Source organism: Tachyglossus aculeatus, chromosome 19 (assembly GCF_015852505.1).
Source record: "Tachyglossus aculeatus isolate mTacAcu1 chromosome 19, mTacAcu1.pri, whole genome shotgun sequence".
In the NCBI taxonomy this organism is placed as follows: Eukaryota; Metazoa; Chordata; class Mammalia; order Monotremata; family Tachyglossidae; genus Tachyglossus; species Tachyglossus aculeatus.
The window spans coordinates 2,356,681-2,379,704 of NC_052084.1; the positions used below are offsets into that span (position 1 = coordinate 2,356,681).

The 23,024-nt window shown below is 46.8% G+C and overlaps 1 protein-coding gene across 1 annotated transcript in view; it reads left to right on the top strand.

The window, feature by feature from the left end:
- Positions 1–22,298, top strand: part of RYR2 (ryanodine receptor 2) — a 307,123-nt gene extending 284,825 nt beyond the window's left edge. Inside the window, exons 96-105 of the mRNA XM_038761058.1 lie at positions 560–602; positions 2,231–2,364; positions 6,524–6,584; positions 7,704–7,850; positions 11,893–12,027; positions 14,107–14,263; positions 17,415–17,479; positions 19,083–19,183; positions 20,406–20,457; positions 20,748–22,298. Coding sequence (XP_038616986.1) covers positions 560–602; positions 2,231–2,364; positions 6,524–6,584; positions 7,704–7,850; positions 11,893–12,027; positions 14,107–14,263; positions 17,415–17,479; positions 19,083–19,183; positions 20,406–20,457; positions 20,748–20,843 — 991 coding nt within the window. The 3' untranslated portion in view covers positions 20,844–22,298. The remainder of the gene's footprint in view (positions 1–559; positions 603–2,230; positions 2,365–6,523; positions 6,585–7,703; positions 7,851–11,892; positions 12,028–14,106; positions 14,264–17,414; positions 17,480–19,082; positions 19,184–20,405; positions 20,458–20,747) is intronic.
- The last annotated feature ends 726 nt before the right edge of the window (positions 22,299–23,024 follow it).

The following is a 23,024-nucleotide window of genomic DNA, read 5'->3' on the forward strand; positions in this document are numbered from 1 at the left end:
TGTTTGTGAGAGTGCATTTGCACTCGTCTACTACCGTGTTTGGATAAAAAAGATTGTAGCCACAATGTTGTCTATAAATGCGGTTGTCTACCGAACAAGTCTTAGGGTGAAAGAAAATTGATATCAATTTTTAATCCATTTTATCAATCAGTAAATCAGTAGTAGTTATTGAGGACTTACTGTGTGCAGAGCACTGAACTAAGTGCTTAGGAGAGCTCAGTGTAACAGAGTTGGTAGGCATATTCCCTGTCCACAGCGAGCTTAGAGTCTAGAGGGGGAGACAGACATTAATATAAATTAGTGATTTATGGATGTGTGCATAGGTGATGTAGCCTTTTTACCAGTCTTAGTCTACGATCCACCAAACTTTAATGGCAGCTGCCTACTGAGTCCATTATGAGTGGAATTTGGAAGAAATGATGAATGAATTCCCCTTAAGTAGTGTGTTTTTCTATAGCTACATGGCTCATAGAAAATGCTAACATTTTTCTCTGGGATGATTGCTAAGCCGTTAGATGTTTACTGTCCTATAAAATGAATTTCCTTTTCTTTCTTTTAGGTCATTCCCTAACAATTACTGGGACAAGTTCGTTAAGAGAAAGGTAACACCGTTGAATAAGATCTGTCTCCTGGGATTTTAGAAATGTTTAAGGCAGATGTGCTTAGGGCTGGGGGGAGTGGGGAGGAATCCAACATCCAGTTCTTCCCTAAGGAGGAAAGTGTCAAAGTGAGCTGTCCTCACTCCTGATCAATCAATCAACTATATTTATTGAACGCTTACAGTGTGCAGAGCGCTGTTTGAGCAAGGGGAAAAGTGCACTGTAACATGCTTCAGAACAGCCTCCAGGAGAAATCTTCATTACTCGGGTCGCTTTCGATGTGCAGATCTTAAGAAAGCCACAAAAGACCCAATTGCAATTAGGTATAGGATCATTTCAGATTCTGCCTTAGTGCAGCTAATTGGGACCAATTCTGAAAAATGCTTTCAGCACAACAATTTCACCACGAGGTAGCTAAGAACTCTGGGGAAGCTTCGGGCTGACCAAAAGTTGTTCATTCATTCAATCGTATTTATTGAGCACCTACTGTGTGCAGAGCCCTATACTAAGTGCTTGGAAGGGTACAATATAACAATAAACAGACACATTTCCTGCCCACAGTGAGCTTTAGGTCTAGAAGGGAAGGCAGACTTTAATATAAATGAAGGAATTACAGATATATGGACATAAGTGTCGTGGGCCTGAGGTGGGGCTGAATAAAGGGAGCAAGTCAGGATGACACAGAAGGGAGTGGGAGATGATTAAAGGAGGGGCTTAGTCAGGGAAGGCCTCTTGGAGGAGATGGGCCTTCAGTAAGGCTTTGAAGGGGGGGAGAGTCATTGACTGTCAGATTTGAGGAGGGAAGGCGTTCCAGGTTGGAGGCAGGACGTGGGCGAGGGGTCGGCGGCGAGATAGACGAGTTCAAAGAACAGTGAGAAGTTGAGCCTCATTCACTCTGGGTGCCGATAATAATAATATCTGTATTATAATATCACTGTACCTCGCTCTCGCCTGTCCCGCCATCGACCCCCGGCCCACGTCATCCCCCGGGCCTGGAATGCCCTCCCTCTGCCCATCCGCCAAGCTAGCTCTCTTCCTCCCTTCAAGGCCCTGCTGAGAGCTCACCTCCTCCAGGAGGCCTTCCCAGACTGAGCCCCTTCTTTCCTCTCCCCTCGTCCCCCTCTCCATCCCCCCGTCTTACCTCCTTCCCTTCCCCACAGCACCTGTATATATGTATATATGGTTGTACATATTTATTACTCTATTTATTTATTTATTTATTTATTTTACTTGTACATTTCTATCCTACTTATTTTATTTTGTTGGTATGTTTGGTTCTGTTCTCTGTCTCCCCCTTTTAGACTGTGAGCCCACTGTTGGGTAGGGACTGTCTCTATGTGATGCCAATTTGTACTTCCCAAGCGCTTAGTACAGTGCTCTGCACATAGTAAGCGCTCAATAAATACGATTGATTGAATAATAATGATGGCGTTTATTAAGCGCTTCTTATGTGCAAAGCACAGTTCTAGGCGCTGGGGAGGTTACAAAGTGATCAGGTTGTCCCACGGGGGGCTCACAGTCCCCATTTTCCTCGGGGACTTTGAGGCCTCCCGGAAGTCGCAGGGGTGGGACTGCGGCGGGGCGGCTTGTGAGACACCAGATCTGGAGCCCGCCAATCTTCCGACACGCAGGTCATGGACAAGTACAGCGAGTTCTACGGACGTGACCGCATCAGCGAGCTGCTGGGGATGGACAAAGCGGCGCTCGATTTCAGCGACGCCCGGGAGAAGAAGAAGCCAAAGAAGGACAGCTCGCTCTCTGCCGTGTGAGTACTTCCTCCCGCTTCCAACCAACCCATCAGTCAGTAGCGTTCATCAGGCCCTTACCGCCTGAACAGCAGTGGACTAAGCGTGGGACGATCTGTGGTTTTTTTTTTAATTATCTTTTTTAAGCGATTACTATGTGCCAGGCACTGTACTAAGCACTTGGGAGAGCACAGTATAACAACAGACACATTCCCGCCCATAATGAGCTCACAGTCTAGATGGGGAGACAGGCCGAGAAGTGACATGGTGCAGTGGATAAAACACGGCTTGGGAGTCAGAAGGTCATGGGTTCTAATCCAGCTCCTCCACTTGTCTGCTGTGTGACCTTGGGCAAGTCACTTCACTTCTCTGGGCCTCAGTTCCCTCATCTGTAAAATGGGTATTGAGACGGTGAGCCCCACATGGGACAGGGACTGTGTCCAACTCAGTTTTCTTCTATCTACCCCAGTGCTTAGCATAGCGTCTAGGGTATAGTAAGCGCTTAACAAATACCATTATTATTATTCATTAATGTGAATAAATAGGCAAATACATTACATATATACAATATATGTTATATGAAATATATATATATTTATCAAGAAAGAGATCATTGGTGACATTTATTATTATTAATCCTATTTATTGAGCACTTAGTGTGCAAAGCTCTGTGCTAAGCACTTGGGAGAGTACAGTATAGCATTAAACACATTCCCTGCCCACATCAAGCTCACAGTCATTTGAAGAGAGCAGTTTCTGGTGGAAGCCAGATTGGAAGGGGGTCAAGGAGAATATGGGAGGAGAGGAATTTGAGACAGCGGGTATAGACAACTCCCTCAAAGAGTTTGAGAGGCTTACTTTCTGAGCCTCAGTTTCCTCACCTGTAAAATGGGGACGGTGGCACCTGGCCCTCCCTCCCTCCCAGGCATGCTGTGAGGATGAGAGGTGGTAATGTGAACGCTCTTGGGGAAGTTCAGAGGAACCCAGCCCACTGAGTGGAAGGAACGGGGCGTGAAGTGTGGAAGACACTCCCGGCCCCAGGACCCAAATAAATCAGCTGGAAAAACTTTATCCTCAGTGATTCTTGACTCAATCAATCCTAATCAGGTGAAGCAGAAAAGGCCTCAGTGTCTCACAGCTCCATTTGAGGCAGGTAAATCCAATTTACCCAAACGTCTATTGAAGTGGCTTAATTTGTCCTACAACGGAGGAAATTAGTTGGTTTGCTTTCCTGGGGCAATTTGTCGTTTCCCTATTCGAGAGAGCTTAATGGCTTTTTGGAAGAGAAACCGAGAAGGTCTTTTAACAAATCAAATAGAGGCTAGCAAGAAATTTGCTCGCTTATTTTCTGAAGGCATAAAACACGCCTCAAAACAGTCACCGAGTGTACTGTCCCAGTCAGTGTTCGAATCGAAGATTGCTTTCAAGGATAAATCTATCAGTGGTATTTATTGAGCATTTATACGGGTTTGGGAGAGTACAACACAGCAGAGTTGGTAGACATCTCTTCACCCACAACGAGCTCACAGTCTAGAGGGGGAGACAGACAATATAAATAAATACGTTAACAGATTTGGACATAAGGGCTGTGGGTGTGAGGGTGGGATTAATAGCAAGTGCCCAAAATTTACAGAGGCAAGTGCATAGATGACACAGAAGGGAGAAGGGGTTGGGGAAAAGAGAGCTTAATTGAGGCAGGCCTTCTGGAGGAGAAGAGGAGAAAATCAGTGTAATAGTTCTATGCCTGTCTCCCCCATGTCTTAAGTGCTCAAAACATAGGATTAATAATAATAAATGTCACCGATGATCTCCTTCTTGCCAAATAGATATATATATATATATATATATATATATTTCATATAATATTATATATATAGAATTTATTTATTTACCTATTTATATTAATGAATAATAATAATAATGGTATTTGTTAAGCGTTTACTATGTGTTAGGCGCTGTCCTAAACACTGGGGTAGATTCAAGAAAATTGTGTACATAGAAGGTCTTGTACTTTTATTGTGCTTTCCAAGCTCTTAGCACAGTATACTGCATCCAGTAGGCGCTTAATAAGTACCACTGTTACTACTGCTATAGCTACTACTACTACTGTTACTCATAAATAATAATCATTGCTGTAATAATAATAATAATGATGATGGCATTTATTAAGCACTTACTATGTGCAAAGCACTGTACTAAGCGCTGTAGTTAAGTGTTTGTCATGTGCCAAGCATTAGGCTAAGCGCTGGAGTAGACACGAGTTAATCAGATCCAGTCCCTGTCCCACATGGGTTTCCCACTCGAGGGGGAGGGAGAACTGATATGGAATCCCCATTTTGCAGATGAGGAAACTGAGGCTCAGAGGACACACAGCAGCCAAGTGGCAGAGCCTTAGTTCGAACCCAGGTCCTCTGCCTCCCGGGCTCTTTCCAGTAGGCCGTGCTTCCTCCTCTTCTTCCTACTGCTGCTGTTACTATTCTTCTTGAACTCTGTCATAATAATAATTGTGGTATTTGTCAAGCACTTACTCTGACCCAAGCACTGTATTAAACTCTGGGGTGGATTTATGATAATTAGGTCAGACACAGTCCCTGTTCCTTAGGGGTCTCACAATCTAAGAGGGAGGAAAAACAGGTACTGAATCCCCACTTTACAGGGGAGGAAACCGAGGCAAAGAGAAGTTAGGCGACTTGGCCAAGGTCCCACGGCAGGCAGGCAGGTGAGGGAACCGGGATTAGAACCCAGGACCTCCGACTCCCAGGCCGGTGGGCTTTCATTTAGGCCACGCTGCTTCCTAACCTCGTTCTCATCAGGGGATGGGCATAATCTTTGCACAGGGTAAGGCTGCTCGCCATTTATGACAGGATGTCTGGGCCAGTCACGAGAAGAAATGGACTAGTTCCCTTCCTTTGTAACCGTGAGACCCAACCCACCCCTCTCCCCCGTTCTAAATCATAGTAAATTTGAGATGAGAGAGATTAATGGGCCCTTATGATGATGATGATGATGATGATGGTGGTATTTGTTAAGCGCTTACTATGTGCAAAGCACTGTTCTAAGCGCTGGGGGGGGCTACAAGGTGATCAGGTTGTCCCACTTGGGGCTCACAGTCTTAATCCCCATTTTACAGATGAGGGAACTGAGGCCCGGAGAAGTTAAGTGGCTTTCCCAAGGTCACACAGCTGACAAGTGGCGGAGCCGGGATTCGAACCCATGACCTCTGACTCCCAAGCCCTCGCTCTTTCCACTGAGCCACGCTGCTTCCCCAGTTGCAATCTGTGGATTTTATCCCGAGTGTAATTTTTCCCAACAGACATTTCGTTGCGTGTGTCGATGTTTGCAGAAGCAGCGTAGTTATAGAATTAGTCTGGCCTAAAGGAAACGTCTGGGAGTCAGAGGTCCTGGGTTCTAATCCCAGCTCCAGCTCTGTTGTGTGACCTTGGGCAAGCCACTTAACTTCTCTGTGCCTCAGTTCCCTCATCTGTAAAATGGGGATTAATCCAGGGACTGTATCCAACTGGATTACCTTGGGTCTACCCCAGTGTTTAGAACAGTGCCTGGTAGATGGTAAGAAAGGAGCGTGGCTTAGTGGAAAGAGCACGGGTGTTGGGAATCAGAGGTTGTGGGTTCTAATCCCAACTCCGCCACTTAGCAGCTGTGTGACTTTGAGCAAGTCACTTCACTTCTCTGGGCCTCAGTTACCTCATTTGTAAAATGGGGATTAAGGCTGTGAACCCCACGTGGGACAACCTGATTACCTTGTATCTACCCCAGTGCTTAGAACAGTGCTTGGCACATAGTAAGCGCTTAACAAATGCCGTCATTATTATTATTAAGCACTTGAACAGTACCATAATTATTACTGTTATTGTATTTGCAACAGTCAGAAATCCAAGCCAGGTTACCTTTGGGGGTTTTTCAGGAAAGCGGAAATGTTTCCTTTCAGCTTCTACTGTTGCACCAGTTTCGTTCTTGTAGGCTCCCGGGAATCAGTTAATCAGGAATGGGAATTGAATGCCTTCTTAGTGCCGAACAATGAGTTCAGTGCTAGGTGGAGTGGGCCAAAAGCAAAACAAGATTTTTCTATCCTGAAGGTGGAAGTGTCTTCCCAATCCCCAGCACTTTCTCTTCCCACCAGCACAGACTCACCCAGCTACTTTCTGGCGTTTATCATTCCAGACTGAATTCCATTGATGTGAAGTATCAGATGTGGAAACTCGGAGTTGTCTTCACCGATAACGTAAGCTCATTTGATGAGGGCCACCTCGGCACAGAACGCATTCTCGCCGAACAGAGGCGGGAGGGTTTGTTTTAAGAAAGGGATTCGATTATCCGCCAGTTTCTCTCACACAATTCTTCCTGAAAGATGGGTATCTGCCTGTTCCATTTAAAGGCCACAGAGGACCTATGGCCCTCTGCTTTTCTTCCCATTGTTTTTGGAAGAAAAAGAACTAGAAAGCAAGTTCATCTACATTGGGGAACGAATCTATCTGCATGGCCTGGACTAGCAGGCTTACTTATTCCAAGGCCCTCACAAGGCCTGAAAAGATCCAAAATGGCTGTTATCTGGTCTGTTGGCTCTTTGAAGCACATCTCCTCCAAGGGGCCTTCCCTGACTTAGCCCTTATTTCCTCTTCTCCCACTCCCTTCTGCGACCTCCTTGCGCTTGGATTTGCGTCCTGTATTCACCCCTCCCTCACCCCCACAGCACTTATATTCATATCCATAATACATTTATTTATATTTATGTCCGTCTCCCCCTCTGGGCTGTAATTCACTGTGGGCGCAGAGAACGTGTCTACCAACTTTGTTCTATCGTACTCTCCCAAGCGCTTAGTACACAGTAAATGCTTAGTAAATATGACTGATTGATCACAGCCTGTTCCCAACAAGTTCTCCCCTAAGCCTCAACGTGAAAACCCGGCACCCCCTGCTCTCAGGAACAGGATTTTTCTAGTCAGCTCTCTCACAAATCACCTCATAACAATCCACGATTCCTCCATTTCCTGCTGTGGTGGCCGAACGGGAATTGGCGAAGAGCCTCCATCGGCTTAGCTTGTTTGCCCGAAACGGAGGCGAGGGACACTCCAGTCAAGGAGTCTCGTCCGGCCTTCCCCGTGCTAAGACCGACCCAATCAGTCAGTCATATTTATTGAGTGCTCACTATGTGCAGAGCACCACACTAAGCGCTTAGGGGAGCACAGTAGAACAATAAAAAGACACATTCGCTGCCCACAATGCACTTACAGTCTAGAGGGAGCTTACCCACCCGTGAAGGCTTTGGGATTTTGCTTTCCTAATGTACTTCTTGGGGGGTTTTTTGTTTGTTTTTCTTTTGGTCCTCTTTTCCCCTTACTAGTCTTTCCTTTACCTGGCCTGGTACATGATTATGTCTGTCCTGGGACATTACAACAACTTCTTCTTCGCTGCCCACCTCCTGGACATCGCCATGGGATTCAAAACCCTGCGGACCATCCTGTCATCCGTGACTCACAACGGCAAGCAGGTAACGGAGGGCATCGCCTGTGGTCCCCACCCCCTCCTTTCCCTCACACCCAAGCAGAAAATCTTCCAGGAAGAGTTTAATAATCCCGTCATTGACTCTTGTCTTTCACTGGTGTTTGTTGGGGTCACCCTGATTTGCTCCCTTTATTCATCCCCCCCCTCCCAGCCCCCCAGCACTTACATCCATTGAGAAGCAGCGTGGCTCAGTGGAAAGAGCCCGGGCTTTGGAGTCAGAGGTCATGGGTTCAAATCCCGGCTCCGCCACTTGTCAGTTGTGACTGACAAGTCTTCATCCCCATTTTCCAGATGAGGGAACTAAGGCCCACAGAAGTGAAGTGACTTGCCCAAAGTCACACAGCAGACAAGTCAGACAACCATGACTTCTGTGGGCCTTAGTTCCCTCATCTGGAAAATGGGGATGAAGACTGTGAGCTCCACGTGGGACAACCTGATTACCTTGTATCTCCCCCAGCGCTTAGAACAGTGCTTAGCACATAGTAAGCGCTTAACAAATGCCAATATTATTATTATTATATCCGTAATTTATTTATATTACTGTCCATCTCCCCCCTAGACTGTAAACTCATTATGGGCAGGGAATATGTCCATTTACTGTTGTATTGGACTCTCCCAAGTGCTTAGTATAGTTCTCTGCGCACAGTAAATGCTCAGTTAATACCATGATTGATTATCTGCTAGGCACTTACTATATGACCCCTCTAGACTATTAGCTCCCTTTAGACTGTGAGCTTATTGTGCGCAGAGAATGTGTCTACCTACTGTTATATTGGACTCTCCGAAGTGCTCAGTACAGTGCTCTGCACATAGTTAAGTGCTCAATAATTACAATTGCTCAATGCTAATAATAATAATACCAATGTGGTGTTTGTTATGCACTTTATGCCAGGCACTGTACTAAGCACTGGGGTGGATACAGGCAAATCGGGTTGGGCACAGTCCCTGTCCCACATAGGAGTCACAGTCTTAAGCCCCATTTTACAGATGAAGTAACTGAGGCACAGGGAAGTGACGTGACATGTCCAAGGTCACACATCAGACAAGTGGAGGAGCCGGGATTAGAATGTACTTCCCAAGCTCTTAGTACAGTGCTCTGCCCACAGTAAGCGCTCAATAAATATGATTAAATGAATAAATGAATGAACCCTGGTCCTTCCAACTCACGGGCTCAGGCTCTATCAATTAGTCAGTGCTGCTGCTCTAATTGATTGATTATTAGCTTACACAATATGATGAACATGGTGCTGAGCCCTGGAGAGAATAGAAAATAATTGGTTTCTAAATATGGGGCTCAGTTTATAAGAGCAGTGCTTTGCACATAGTAGGTGCTTAATACATGTCATTATTATTATTATTATTATTATAAGCAGGGGTGGGAGACGCATGAACTGTCCTGGTTTTACAGAGGGGGCAACTGAGACCCAGAGAAGTCAGGGACTTGCCCAAGGAAGATGAACCCTTTAAACAGAGAGCAGATATGTTATAATGTTAATATTGTCATTAATAGTGTACTTGGTAAGTGCTCACTAGCGAACTAACTAGTTCACTCACTGAACTAAGCGATGGGGTAGAGCTACAAGAGGATTCATTCATTCATTCAATCGTATTTATTGAGCGCTTACTGTGTGCAGAGCACTGTACTAAGCGCTTGGGAAGAGGATCAGGTTGGACACAATCGCTATCCCACAAGACAGTCCTAGTCCAATCATTAAATCACTGGGGATTCAGACTGGGAGCCCCATGTGGGACAGAGACTGTGTCCAACCTGATTAACCTGTAGCTATCCCAGTGCCTGGCACATAGTAAGCACTTAATAAGTACCATAAAAACAGAACAACAACAACAACAAGAAGATAAGTCTCCAGTTCATTCCATCTCCTTGCCATTTTTCATCCCTTTATAATGATAATCATAATAATTGGGGTGTTATTAAATTCATTCATTCATTCTATTGTATTTAATGAGCGCTTACTGTGTGCAGAGCACTGGACTAAGCGCTTGGGAAGTACAAGTTGGCAACATATAGAGACGGTCCCTACCCAACAGCGGGCTCACAGTCTAGAAGGGGGAGACAGACAACAACATTCATTAGAACAGTGCATGGCACAAAGTAAGTGCTTAAGAAATACCATTATTATTATTATCATTGTTATTACTATTATTATTCAGTCACATTTATTGAGTGCTTACTGTGTGCAAAGCGCTTGGGGAAAGTACAATATGACAACAGACAGACACATTCCTGCCCCCAATGAGCAATGAAACCCCTCTCCTCGCCTGCACCCAGGGGTAAAAATCCACAACTTCCTAGCCTCAAAACAACTTTAACAACTCACAGTCTTCTAGACTGTGAGCCCACTGTTGGGTAGGGACCGTCTCTATATGTTGCCAACTTGTACTTCCCAAGCGCTTAGTACAGTGCTCTGCACACAGTAAGCGCTCAGTAAATACGATTGATTGATTGATTGATTTAAGGATCTCATTCCGCAGGAGGTGTGGAGGCGGAGAGCCTCAGCTCATTTACACCTCAGCTGTACTGTGTATTCATTAGCCAATTAAGCAGTCGTTTTGCATAAAATATTCTGACAGCTTGTTAAAGACAGGAGAAAACTGAAAATAAATTCGTCCCCACGCTCTTGAGAGGAAGGGAGAATTAATAAGGCACAAATGACGGTGCCTTATAGTCAGTCGACCCAGCCGGGCCCTAGTGATGGAATAAGTGCTTAGTAGAGAAGCAGTGTGGCGAGGTGGAAAAGAGCCCAGGCTTTGGAGTCAGAGGTCATGGGTTCAAATCCCGACTCTGCCAATTGTCGACGGCTGTGTGACTTTGGGCAAGTCACTTAACTTCTCTGGGCCTCAGTTCCTTCATCTGGAAAATGGGGATGAAGACTGTGAGCCCCCCATGAGGCAACCTGATTACCTTGTAACCTCCCCAGCACTTAAAACAGTGCTTTGCACATAGTAAGCGCTTAATAAATCCCATCATTATTATTATTATTATTATTATTATTACAGTGCTCTGCACACAATAAGCACTCAATCATATTTAGTGAGCGCTTACTGTGTGCAGAACACTGTACTAAATGCTTGGGAGAGTACAATATAACAATAAACAGATGCATTCCCTTCCCACAGTGACCTTACAGTCTAGGGAGGGGGAGACGCAACGTGGCTCAGTGGAAAGAGCACGGGCTTTGGTGTCAGAGGTCATGGGTTCAAATCCCGGCTCCGCCACTTGTCAACTGTGTGACTTTGGGCAAGTCACTTCACTTCTCTGTGCCTCAGTGACCTCATCTGTAAAATGGAGATTAAGACTGTGAGCCCCACGTGGGACAACCTGATCACCTTGTAACCTCACCAGCGCTTAGAACAGTGCTTTGCACATAGTAAGCGCTTAATAAATGCCATTATTATTATTATTATATGAATACAAATAAGTAAAATGACAGATATGGGCTGGGAGGGGGGGAAAGAGCAATGGGAGCAGGTTGAGGTGACGCAGAAGGGAGTGGGAGATGAGGAAAGGTGGGGCTTAGTCTGGGAAGGCCTCTTGGAGGAGATGGGCCCTCAGTAAGATTTTGAAGAGAAGCAGTGTGGCTCAGTGGAAAGAGCCCGGGCTTTGGAGTCAGAGGTCATGGGTTCAAATCCCGGCTCCGCTAACTATCAGTTATGTGACTTTGGGCAAGTCACTTCACTTCTCTGGGCCTCAGTGACCTCATCTGTAAAAGGGGGATTAAGACTGTGAGCCCCCCGTGGGACAACCTGATTACCTTGTAACCTCCCCAGTGCTTATAACAGTGCTTTGCACATAAAAAGTGCTTAATTATTATTATTATTAGAGGTGGGAGGGCATTCCAGGCCAGAGGCAGGACGTGGGCCAGGGGTCCGCGGCGAGACAGACGAGATGGAGACCCACTGAGAAGGTTGGCACTAGAGGAGTGAATGAATTAATTCCCAACCCAAAGTGGGCGGTCCCGGTCACCGCGCCTCACGCCTTGCGCGTCCGCTGTCCTCGTGTCTCGTAGCTGGTGTTGACCGTGGGCCTGCTGGCGGTCGTCGTGTACCTATACACCGTGGTGGCGTTCAATTTCTTCCGCAAGTTCTACAACAAGAGCGAAGACGGCGATATGCCCGACATGAAATGCGACGACATGCTCACGGTGAGCCTCCCCTCTTTCTTTTTCTATTTTACTCATTTATTTATTCTGGGGAGGGGGTATTTGTTATGCGCTTACTGGGTAACAATAATAATAACAATGATGATGATGGTACTTGTTAAGCGCTTACTGGGTAACAATAATAATAATAATAATTCATTCATTCATTCAATCTAGACTTCTAGACTGTGAGCCCACTGTTGGGTGGGGACCATCTCTATATGTTGCCAACTTGTACTTCCCAAGCACTTAGTCCAGTGCTCTGCACACAGTAAGCGCTCAATAAATGCGATTGAATGAATGAATGAATGAATCATATTTATTGAGCGCTTACTGTGTGCAGAGCACTGGACTGAGTGCTTGGGAAGTACAAGTTGGCAACATATAGAGACGGTCCCTACCCAATAATTATGATGGTATTTGTTAAGCGCTCACTATGTGCCAAGCACTGTTCTAAGCACTGGGGGATATACGAGGTAATCAGGTTGTCTCACATGGGGCTCACAGTCTTCATCCCCATTTTACAGATGAGGTCACTGAGGCACAGAGAATAATAATAATAATGATGGCATTTATTAAGCGCTTACTATGTGCCAAGCACTGTTCTAAGCGCTGGGAGGTTACAAGGTGATCAGGTTGTCCCACGTGGGGCTCACAGCCTTAATCCCCATTTTACAGATGAGGTCACTGAGGCCCAGAGAAGTGAAGTGACTTGCCCGGAGTCACACAGCTGACAAGTGGCGGAGCTGGGATTTAAATCCACGACCTCTGACTCCAAGGCGCAGGCTCTTTCCACTGAGCCATGCTGCTTCTCTTATTAATAATGAATTATAATTAATTTGTTCAGCAGGCAAGTGGCGGAGCCGGGAATAGAACCCACGACCTCTGACTCCCGAGCCCGGGCTCTTTCCGCTAAGCCATGCTGCTTCTCTAGTCAAACACTGTCCTAATAATAACGATGGTACTTGTTAAGCGCTTACTATGGGCCAAGCGCTGTTCTAAGCGCTGGAGAAGGTACAAGTTACTTAGGTTGGAAACAGTCCCTGTCCCTCAGGGGGCTCACAGTCTAGGTGGAGGGAGACCAGGTATTGAGTTTCCATTAAGGAAACGGAGACACAGAGAAGTGAAGTGACTTGCCCACAGTTGCACAGCTTTTACGTGGTGGAGCTGGAATTAGAACCCAGGTCCTTCTGATTCCCAGGCTTTCGGACTCTTTCCACTGGGTCTCACTGCTTCTCGCTATAGCCCGTATCCTGGTAAGGTCTTTTAACAGTTTTTTTTTAAAGAAACATAAAAAACATCCTGAACGTTTTTTTGTTTCAAAGCCAGTGCCAACCGTTGGCACGTTTACAAATACCGAAACTTGGGTAGTTGGGGTCAGCCCCAAATAAAATAATGCTTTTTTTTCCTGTCTATGCTAGGACAGAACTCTATCATATTGTCCTCTCCCAAGCACTTAGTACAGTGCCCTATACATAGCGCTCAATAAATAGGATGGATTGACTGATTGGTTGAGAGAATCACGTTAGTGCCATAGGGAACAACCTCCCTCCTAAATCAATGCCTGTAACCTTGTTAACGATTTCCTCACGTGAGGGTATTTGTTACATGCGCATCATGGACAGAGAAGCAGCGTGGCTCAGTGGAAAGAGCCCGGGCTTTGGAGTCAGAGGTCGTGGGTTCAAATCCCGGCTCCACCAGTTGTCGGCTGTGTGACTTTGAGCAAGTCACTTCACTTCTCTGGGCCTCAGTGACCTCATCTGTAAAATGGGGATGAAGGCTGTGAGCCCCCCGTGGGACAACCTGATCACCTTGTAACCTCCCCAGCGCTTAGAACAATGCTTTGCACATAGTAAGCACTTAATAAATGCCATTATTATTATTATTATTATGTACCCCCAGCACTGTGCTAAGTGTTGCGTTGAGCCAGAAACAGTCCTTAACCCACTGTGGGTCAGGTGGCATAGCGGTCGGTGAGCCTTTGAATCTCCAGTGCTTAGCACAGTGCTCTGCGCACAGGTAATATCATTGGTTGCAGAAGAAGTTGCCTTCATGGCGCGGCGTGTGTTCTTATGTTGGCAGTGCTACATGTTCCACATGTATGTGGGCGTACGTGCTGGCGGGGGCATTGGCGATGAGATTGAAGACCCAGCGGGAGACGAATATGAGATCTATCGGATAATCTTCGACATTACCTTCTTCTTCTTTGTGATCGTCATTCTGTTGGCCATCATACAAGGTATGCCCCGCTTTGTACTCTCTCCCTCCTACCCCCTTATAAGTTCTCTCCCTCTTCCTAACTATCCTTTCTCTCCCTCTCTCCCTCTTTTCCTCTCTCCCTTGCTCAGTCAATTGTATTTATTGGGCACTCACGGTGTGCAGAGCACTGTACTAAGTGCTTGGAAGAGTACATTATAACAGCCCCTCCCTCCCTTCCTCTCTTCCTCCCCCTCCCACCCCATTATAAGTTCTCTCCCTCTTTCTAACTATCCTTTCTCTCCCTCTCTCCCTCTTTTCCTCTGTTCCTTGCTCAGTCAGTTGTATTTATTGGGCACTTACGGTGTGCAGAGCACTGTACTAAGTGCTTGGGAGAGTACATTATAACAGCCTCTCCATCCCTCCCTTCCTCTCTTCCTCCCCCTCCCACCCCGTTATAAGTTCTCTCCCTCTTTCTAACTATCCTTTCTATCCCTCTCTCCCTCTTTTCCTCTCTCCCTTGCTCAGTCAGTTGTATTTATTGGGCACTTATGGTGTGCAGAGCACTGTACTAAGTGCTTGGAAGGGTACAATAAATACGATTGATTGATTTATTGATTAATATAGCAGCCCCTCCCTCCCTCCCTTTTCTCTCTCTCTTTCTCTTCCTAAGAGCAGCTGAAATTTCTGCCCTAAAAGAGCCAAGCCAAGATGGCTTTAGATCCATTCTGCAAAAATTGCCCCAGCTTCAGGCCCTTCTGCAGACACAGCTCCCAGATTCATTCAATCATTTTTATTGAGTGCTTACTGTGTGCAGACACTGTACTAAGCGCCTCCTCCTCCAATCACGCTGTGAATTCTGCACAGAGTAATACTAACAAAAAAGACCAATAAGGATGATATTATTAAGTGCTTCCTAGGTGATGAGCAGCGAAGCAGCATGGCTCAGTGGAAAGAGCCCGGGCTTTGGAGTTAGAGTTCATGAGTTCAAATCCCGGCTCCGCCAATTGTCAGCTGTGTGACTTTGGGCAAGTCACTTAACTTCTCTGTGCCTCAGTTACCTCATCTGTAATATGGGGATTAAGACTGTGAGCCCCCCATGGGACAACCTTATCATCTTGTAACCTCCACAGTGCTTAGAACAGTGCTTTGCACATAGTAAGCACTTAATAAATGCCATCATCATCATTATTATTATAAGCATGGAGGTAGAGAACCTACATGGGGCTCACAATCTAAAAAGGACAGAAAGCAGGCATTTTCTCCCCAGTTCATAGATGAGGCAAATGAGGACCAGAGAGCTCAAGTGAGGTGGCTCGGTGGAAAGAACATGGGCTTTGGAGTCAGAGGTCATGGGTTTGAATTCCGGCTCCACCACAAGTCTGCTGTGTGACCTTGGGCAAGTCACTTAACTTCTCTGAGCCTCAGTTACCTCATCTGTAAAAATGGGGATTAAGACTGTGAGCCCCAAGTGGGACAACTTGATCACATTGTATCCCCCCCAGCGCTTAGAACAGTGCTTTGCACATAGTAAGCGCTTAATAAATGCCATCATTATTATTATTTATTTGTCCAAGGTGACAGAGCAGAGACTAGAACCCAGGAATTCCACCTCCCAGATTCGTGCTCTGTCCAGTAGGCTACTCATCTTTCACCGCTGTGTTTTCAGAAGACTAAAGAAATGAATTATCTAGGACAACAAGAGAAGGGAACTTAGATCCAAAGATATCTCCTCCCTGAATCTATCTATTTTACTTAAAAAAAAAATTCATCTTCAGGAGCATTCTAAAAAAGTTGCCCATAAATACATCTTAGGAACCAATCTTTAAAATTTCTAACGTGATAGAGGAAATTGATGGTGCTTTCCAGCACTATATTGCTTCCTGTCAAAATGACACTGTTCCGCACCATCATTCAGGCCAGAAATGTTTATGTTGGCTCTGTGGAGGTTGGTCAGCATTTATTTTCCCATAGATTATTTTTAAAATCTAGCCTGTCTTTGATTGGACGGGTTTATAAATTCTCTGAGCTATTCAGGAAACTCATCCTTACATCACTTATGTACATATCTGTAAATATATTTATCTTAATGTCTGTCTCCCCTGCTAGGCTGTAAGCTCATTGTGGGCAGGGAATGTGTCTACCAGCTGTTGTACTCTCCCAACTTCTTAGTACAGTGCTTTGCACACAGTGAGCACTTAATAGTAATAATAATAATAACAATGGTATTTGTTAAGCACTTACTGTGTATGTGGAAAGAGCTGTTTTAAGCTCTGGGGTAGATACAAGCTAATCAGTTTGGACGCAGTCCCTGCCCCACAAGGGGCTCACAGTTTTAATCCCCATTTTACAGATGAGGTAACTGAGGCACAGAAAAATCAAGTCACTTTCCCAAGGTCCCACAGCAGACAAGTGGCGGAGCCAGGATTAGAACTCAGGTCCTCCTGAGTCTCGGGCCCGGGTTCTGTCCACTGGGCCACGCTGCTCAATATGAGGGATCGATGGGTATGTTTGGCAATTGCAGTAGACATCGAAAACTACAGTAATCAATCAAACGGTGGATTCATTGGACTGTCTGAGGGTGAAGGGTGGGGAGTCCACTTGAAACCAGACAACATTCCTTGCCCTCAAGGAGCTTTTACAGTCCAGTGGTTCCTAGTCCATGCCCCATTTCCCAAAAGATTGGTTTTGTTCAATTTGTCTAACGTCAGTCCTGCGGAAGGTGGCCAGAAGATCCGTCAGCCCAAATAATGCACCAAACGACATTCTAAACTGTGCATAGATTTTTTTAAAATTCTTTTTTTAATGGTATTTATTAAGTGCTTACTATATGCCAGGCACTATACTACGTGCTGGGTAGATTCAAGCTAATCAGGTCAGACACAGTCTCTTTCCCATACGGAGGCTCACAGTCCCAATCCCCATTTTACAGATGAGGTACCCGAGGCCCAGAGAAGTGAAATGATTTCTCCCAGGTCACCCAGCAGATGAGTGGCGGAGCCGGGATTAGAACCCAGTTCCTTCTGACTTCCAGATACGAGCTCTGTCGGGCTGCAGTGCTTCTCTGCGTCAACATCGCCGCTTTCCACTGGCCCTCACTGGAGGGGGGTCGCCCTACAAACTCGGTAGCTGGGTAAGAAAGAAGCGACCCTGTCGCCTCTAAACTGAGGACTCTCATCTTGATTCGATTCCAGGTTTGATTATCGATGCATTTGGAGAACTGAGAGACCAGCAGGAGCAGGTTAAAGAAGACATGGAGGTGAGGAGCTGCCGGCATTTTCCAGATTGGATGTTACCACTCTGTCCTGCCAATTCTCTCTCTTTCAAAGAGGGTCTGCCCAACTTCCAGTAGCCCCAATCAATCAATCAATGGTATTTACTGAGCGCTTACTGTGTGCAGAGCACTGTACTAAGTGCTTGGGAAGTACAAGTTGGCAACATATAGAGACAGTCCCTCCCCAACAGTGGGCTCATAGTCTAAAAGGGGGAGACAGAGAACAAAACCAAACATACTAACAAACTAAAATAAATAGAATAGATATATACAAGTAAAATAAATAGATAAATAGAGTAATAAATATGTACAAACATATATACATATATACAGGTGCTGTGGGGAAGGGAAGGAGGTAAGATTGGGGGGATGGAGAGGGGGACGAGGGGGAGAGGAAGGAAGGGGCTCAGTCTGGGAAGGCCTCCTGGAGGAGGTGAGCTCTCAGTAGGGCCTTGAAGGGAGGAAGAGAGCTAGCTTGGCGGATGGGCAGAGGGAGGGCATTCCAGGCCCGGGGGATGACGTGGGCCGGGGGTCGATGGCGGGACAGGCGAGAACGAGGTACGGTGAGGAGATTAGCGGCAGAGGAGCGGAGGGTGCGGGCTGGGCTGGAGAAGGAGAGAAGGGAGGTGAGGTAGGAGGGGGCCCCAAACAGTTTGGACTTGTCCACCAGTGATGTGGCGGGAGGGAGCCGCTAAACTCAGCCCTATTGCAATGGAATCGGTCGGTCTTGAGTCCCCCGGCCAGGAGTTTAGCTGGGTTCCTTCCCCGCCACAGCCGGGGACCAATGGTTGCTCTCTGGCTTGGAGAATTTCCTGCCACCTGGTCTCCTGATCTTTCCCAATGGGCGATAGCGCCCAATCAATCAATCAATGCTATTTATTGAGCGCTAGCTATGCGCAGAGCACTGTATTAAGCGCTTGAGAGAGTAAGTTTGATGTGGGCGGGGAATGTGTGCATTTATTGTTATATCGTACTCTCCCAAGTGCTTAGTATAGTGTTCTGCACATAGTAAGCACTCAATAAATGCAATGGACTGACTGACTACCCCCTCGTCCCCCTCTCCATCCCCCCGTATTACCTCCTTCCCTTCCCCACAGCACCTGTATATATGTATATATGTTTGTACCTATTTATTACTCTATTTATTTATTTTACTTGTACATATCTATTCTATTTATTTTATTTTGATAATATGTTTGGTTTTGTTCTCTGTCTCCCCCTTCTAGACTGTGAGCCCACTGTTGGGTAGGGACCGTCTCTATATGTTGCCAACTTGTACTTCCCAAGTGCTTAGTACAGTGCTCTGCACACAGTAAGCGCTCAATAAATACAATTGATTGATTGATTGCAAGCCAATAAAATTAGCAGTCACGTTCCCTTCCCATAACGAGCTTACGGTTTGTGGCGAAAAGCCACAGGGGTGACAGATTAAGCGGGGTTGGAGGGTTGGGAAGACAACTTTGGCTCAGCCCTTCCTCAAGTGAATGTGTGACCAAGAGCAGTTTCCTCTCAAACACCCTCGCGGTGCAATTTGTCATTATTCGGGCTGGTTTTTCCGACTTGCCCAATGCTGCCATTTCCCTTCCAGACCAAATGCTTTATCTGTGGCATCGGCAACGACTACTTCGACACGGTGCCCCACGGCTTCGAAACGCACACCTTGCAGGAACACAACCTGGCCAATTACCTGTAAGTAGAGGGGTCACCGGTCGCGGCCATATCCAGCCCGGGAAGGAGAACGGGAATTTGGTCTGTGTCTTGTCGCTGGGCAAACAGGAGGAGAGAGAGAAAGAGAAAAAGAGAGAGGGAGAGAGATCTGATAGTCCCTTGCTGTAGGTTGCTTGGATGGCAGGAGGGAAACAGAGTGTCAAAACCAGTTTAAACCAGTTTAGAAGCAGCATCGCCTAGTGGGTAGAGCACAGAGCTGAGAGTCAGAAGGACCTGGGTTCTGATCTCGGCTCTGCCACTTATCTGCTGGGTGACCTTGGACAAATCACTTCACTTCTCTTTACTTCACTTTACTTAGAGAAGCAGTGTGGTTCGGTGGAAAGAGCGCGGGCTTTGGAGTCAGAGGTCATGGGTTCAAATCCCAGCTCTGCCACTTGTCAGCTGTGTGACTTTGGGCAAATCACTTCACTTCTCTGTGCCTCAGCTACCTCATCTGTAAAATGGGGATGAAGACTGTGAGCCCCCCGTGGGACAACCTGATCACCTTGTAACCTCCCCAGTACTTAGAACAGTGCTTTGCACATAGTAAGTGCTTAATGATTGTCATCATTATTATTCTCTGAGCCTCAGTGACCTGTAAAATGGGGATTAAGATTAGAAGCCCAATGTGGAACATGGACTGTGTCCAACCTGATTAGCTTGTATCTACCCCCGTGCTTAGAACAGTGCCTGGCACATAGTAAGCGCTTAACCAATGCCATTAGAAGAAACCTCTTCTTCCTTGCCCCAAAAGTGCGGCCATCATCGACTGCCGTTTCTTTGTTAGGCACTTACTATATGCTCAGCACTGTGGTGAGTGTGGGATTAGATACAATGCAGAGGCCCAGGAGGCATTTCAGATGAGATGGAACAAAAAGGATGTGGGTTTTCAGGTTGATAATTATGGTATTTGTTAAGTGTTTACTATGTGCCAGGCACTGTACTAAGCGCTGGATAATCTCAGGCCCTGTTTCGAAATCCAAGAGAGCCTTTCCTGGGGTACTCCCACCTGTCTTCCCCCTCCAGACCGGTCTTGCTCTCCCCACTCGTCTTCATCCATCTGGTCCTGGAACTCTCTGAATTTCCCTACCCCTGATTTCGAGTCCTTCCTGTTCTCCCAGCCTGGTCCTCACATTCCCATCTTTCCTCACCCGGTCCTGTTGACGTTCTCCTGAATTCCACTTTTTTTTTTTCGTCTCTACAGGTTCTTTCTGATGTATCTCATAAACAAAGATGAGACAGAACATACAGGGCAGGTATGAGAGGCAGGGGCGGGGGTTGGGGAAGAGAGAGAGATTGAAGGAGGATTGGGAGGAGGAGGGAGCCAAGGGGGAAGCGAAGAAAGTCCACCTCAGAGAGATCCTGGACAGGTGGGAGGGCCATGGTGGGGGTGTTCAGGGGGTCGACCTCCAAGTGGATGAGGAGGGATTGTTGGGCCCTGGAGCAACTGGTTTTTATTGGAGTCGGCTGGCAACCGGGACCCCTTCCGCCCAGAATCGGGTTGCCCGTTCCTCCCTCACCAACCAACCCCTCTCTGTCTCCTCAGGAGTCATACGTTTGGAAGATGTACCAGGAGAGGTGCTGGGAGTTCTTCCCAGCCGGCGACTGCTTCCGCAAACAGTACGAAGATCAGCTCAACTAACGCCTCTGAGGCCGCGGCCCAGGAGCCCCCCGCAAGTCAACTCCGGCTCCTTCGCCACCCCCATCCCTGCCCGCTCCCCGCTTCCCCAGACCCGCCATGCCCATCTCGGGTGTTTCCTCGAGCCCCGGGGCTCCGCTCGGGGTGACCAGATCAAGGGCACCTCTTCTCACCCTCCACACTCCCTCCCTGGGTACTTCATTTGAGGACCGACGACCACCCCGCAGCCAGTGATCAAAGGAGGCCGGCCGGGATGGAGAAATACAGCCGACACCCCGTCAACCGGAGCCCCACGGCCCCTTCACTGGACGGATCAGGTTCCCCTCCGGCCCGCAAGATCCCAGGGGCGTCCAGAGCACCTCCAGAGGCCCAGGGCAGCCGCCGCCCCGATTCGGTTTATTTATTTCATCATCCTGGAAGGGTCAATCATCCCGTCCGTTCACAGCTCACCGGAGCGATGTTACCGGTGGCCGTGGACCCCGAGGTGGGTTGGGAAATAGTGCCTTACTAGACGTGGGTTGAGCTATGCAGAAGACGAGCGCATGAGAAAACAACAAAAAAACAAACAGGAAACAAAACAAAACAAAGCCAAGACATCTTTATTTTCTCCATCGTCACCCCTCTCTCCCAAATCGGATCGATATGGGAGTTGACTGTGGTTTCCTTTTTCTTTTTTCTCCGGCGGAGGAGGGTCGGAACAGACCGTCACCCGACGCGATCGTGGCGCGTCTTAGGGTAACCATAGGCAGTTTTCATTGGGCTAAATTCACACCCGCTGTCCCCTCGCTGCTCTCGCTCTTAATTTTGGGAATGCTCCAATGCCACCCTGCAACCTTATGAAATCTTTGTAGGAAAACGAAAAGACTGCAAAAAAAAAACAGAAAAAAGAAAACCAAAACCAAATCCAACACCGCCCCTTCCAAACGGATAACTCATTGCATGTTTATTATGCAAGTTTAAGCAAAGACACGTTTCTTGAAGCCAGCTGCTCAGCGTGAGAGATATTTCACGGTAACTATCTTCATAGTAATAAAGTGTTGTGGGCTTTATCATTCATTCATTCAGCACCGATGTCTTCAGCCGGCAGGGTCACATGATTTGAACTTGACAGTTATTTCAATTTTTTTTTTCCTCCCCCTCTCCACCCTCCCTTCTTTCCATTGGTCACCTGTGACCAGTTGTGGAGTGAAGGACCTTCCTTCTTGTCCATTAAAAAACAAAAAAAGGAAAAAAAATCCAACCTGAAGCAATACCCATTCAGGGATTTCATCTGTTGCATCGCCAAGCACGGAGGATGGGCAGGTGCCGCCATTTTGGGTCCTTTTCGATTGTAATGTCAACCTTTACAGAGAAAAAGAGCGATTCAGAATGGGAGCTAACATTGGAGCCTTTTATTACCAACTCTGCCTGTTCATTTTAGAATTGTAAAACTGCTGATTAAACTATTTAACTAACGGGCGCCTTCTTCCTTGCTTGTTCTAGCCGCAGCAGGGTCGAGCAGGAGAGAGGCCACCGATTTGGGGTGTGATGGGAGTTTCCCGTTGAGGCAGGATTGGGGACGATTCCGAGGGTTCCCATTTGGATTTGGAGAGCAACCTCCTTAGCCCTAGAACTCAATTCCCAATTCCCTTCCCCTGGAATGTGGTAGGTTCAACCGACAGCAGTCGAGGCATAATCTCTTTGCTTTCTTTTCCCGCCGCATCCTCTCTTGACCTGATAGGAAGTGATGATGTCAGAAACACAGGGTTGGAAGACACTCCTAAATGGCCACACCACCCAGGATCCGTAGCTATCTTCCTCCCGTGAAATCAGTCAGTGGCATTTATTGAGCACCTTCTGAGCACAGAGCAGTGGACTAGATGCTTGTGAGAATGCGGGAGAAGCCGAAGACACACTTTTCACCCTCCCGGTGGAGGTAGTCTTGGAAAGCCCAAACATCGACCCTCCTCCTCCTAATCATAAATCTTCCATCATAAATCTTGTCAGCTGGGTGGCTTTGGGCAAGTCACTTTACTTCTCTGTGCCTCAGTTACCTCATCTGTAAAATGGGGATGAAGACTGTGAGCCCCATGGGGGACAACCTGATTACCTTGTATCCCCCCCCCCCCCGCCCCGAGTGCTTACAACAGTGCTTGGCACATAGTAAGTGCTTAACAAATGCCATTATTATTATTATTATTATTA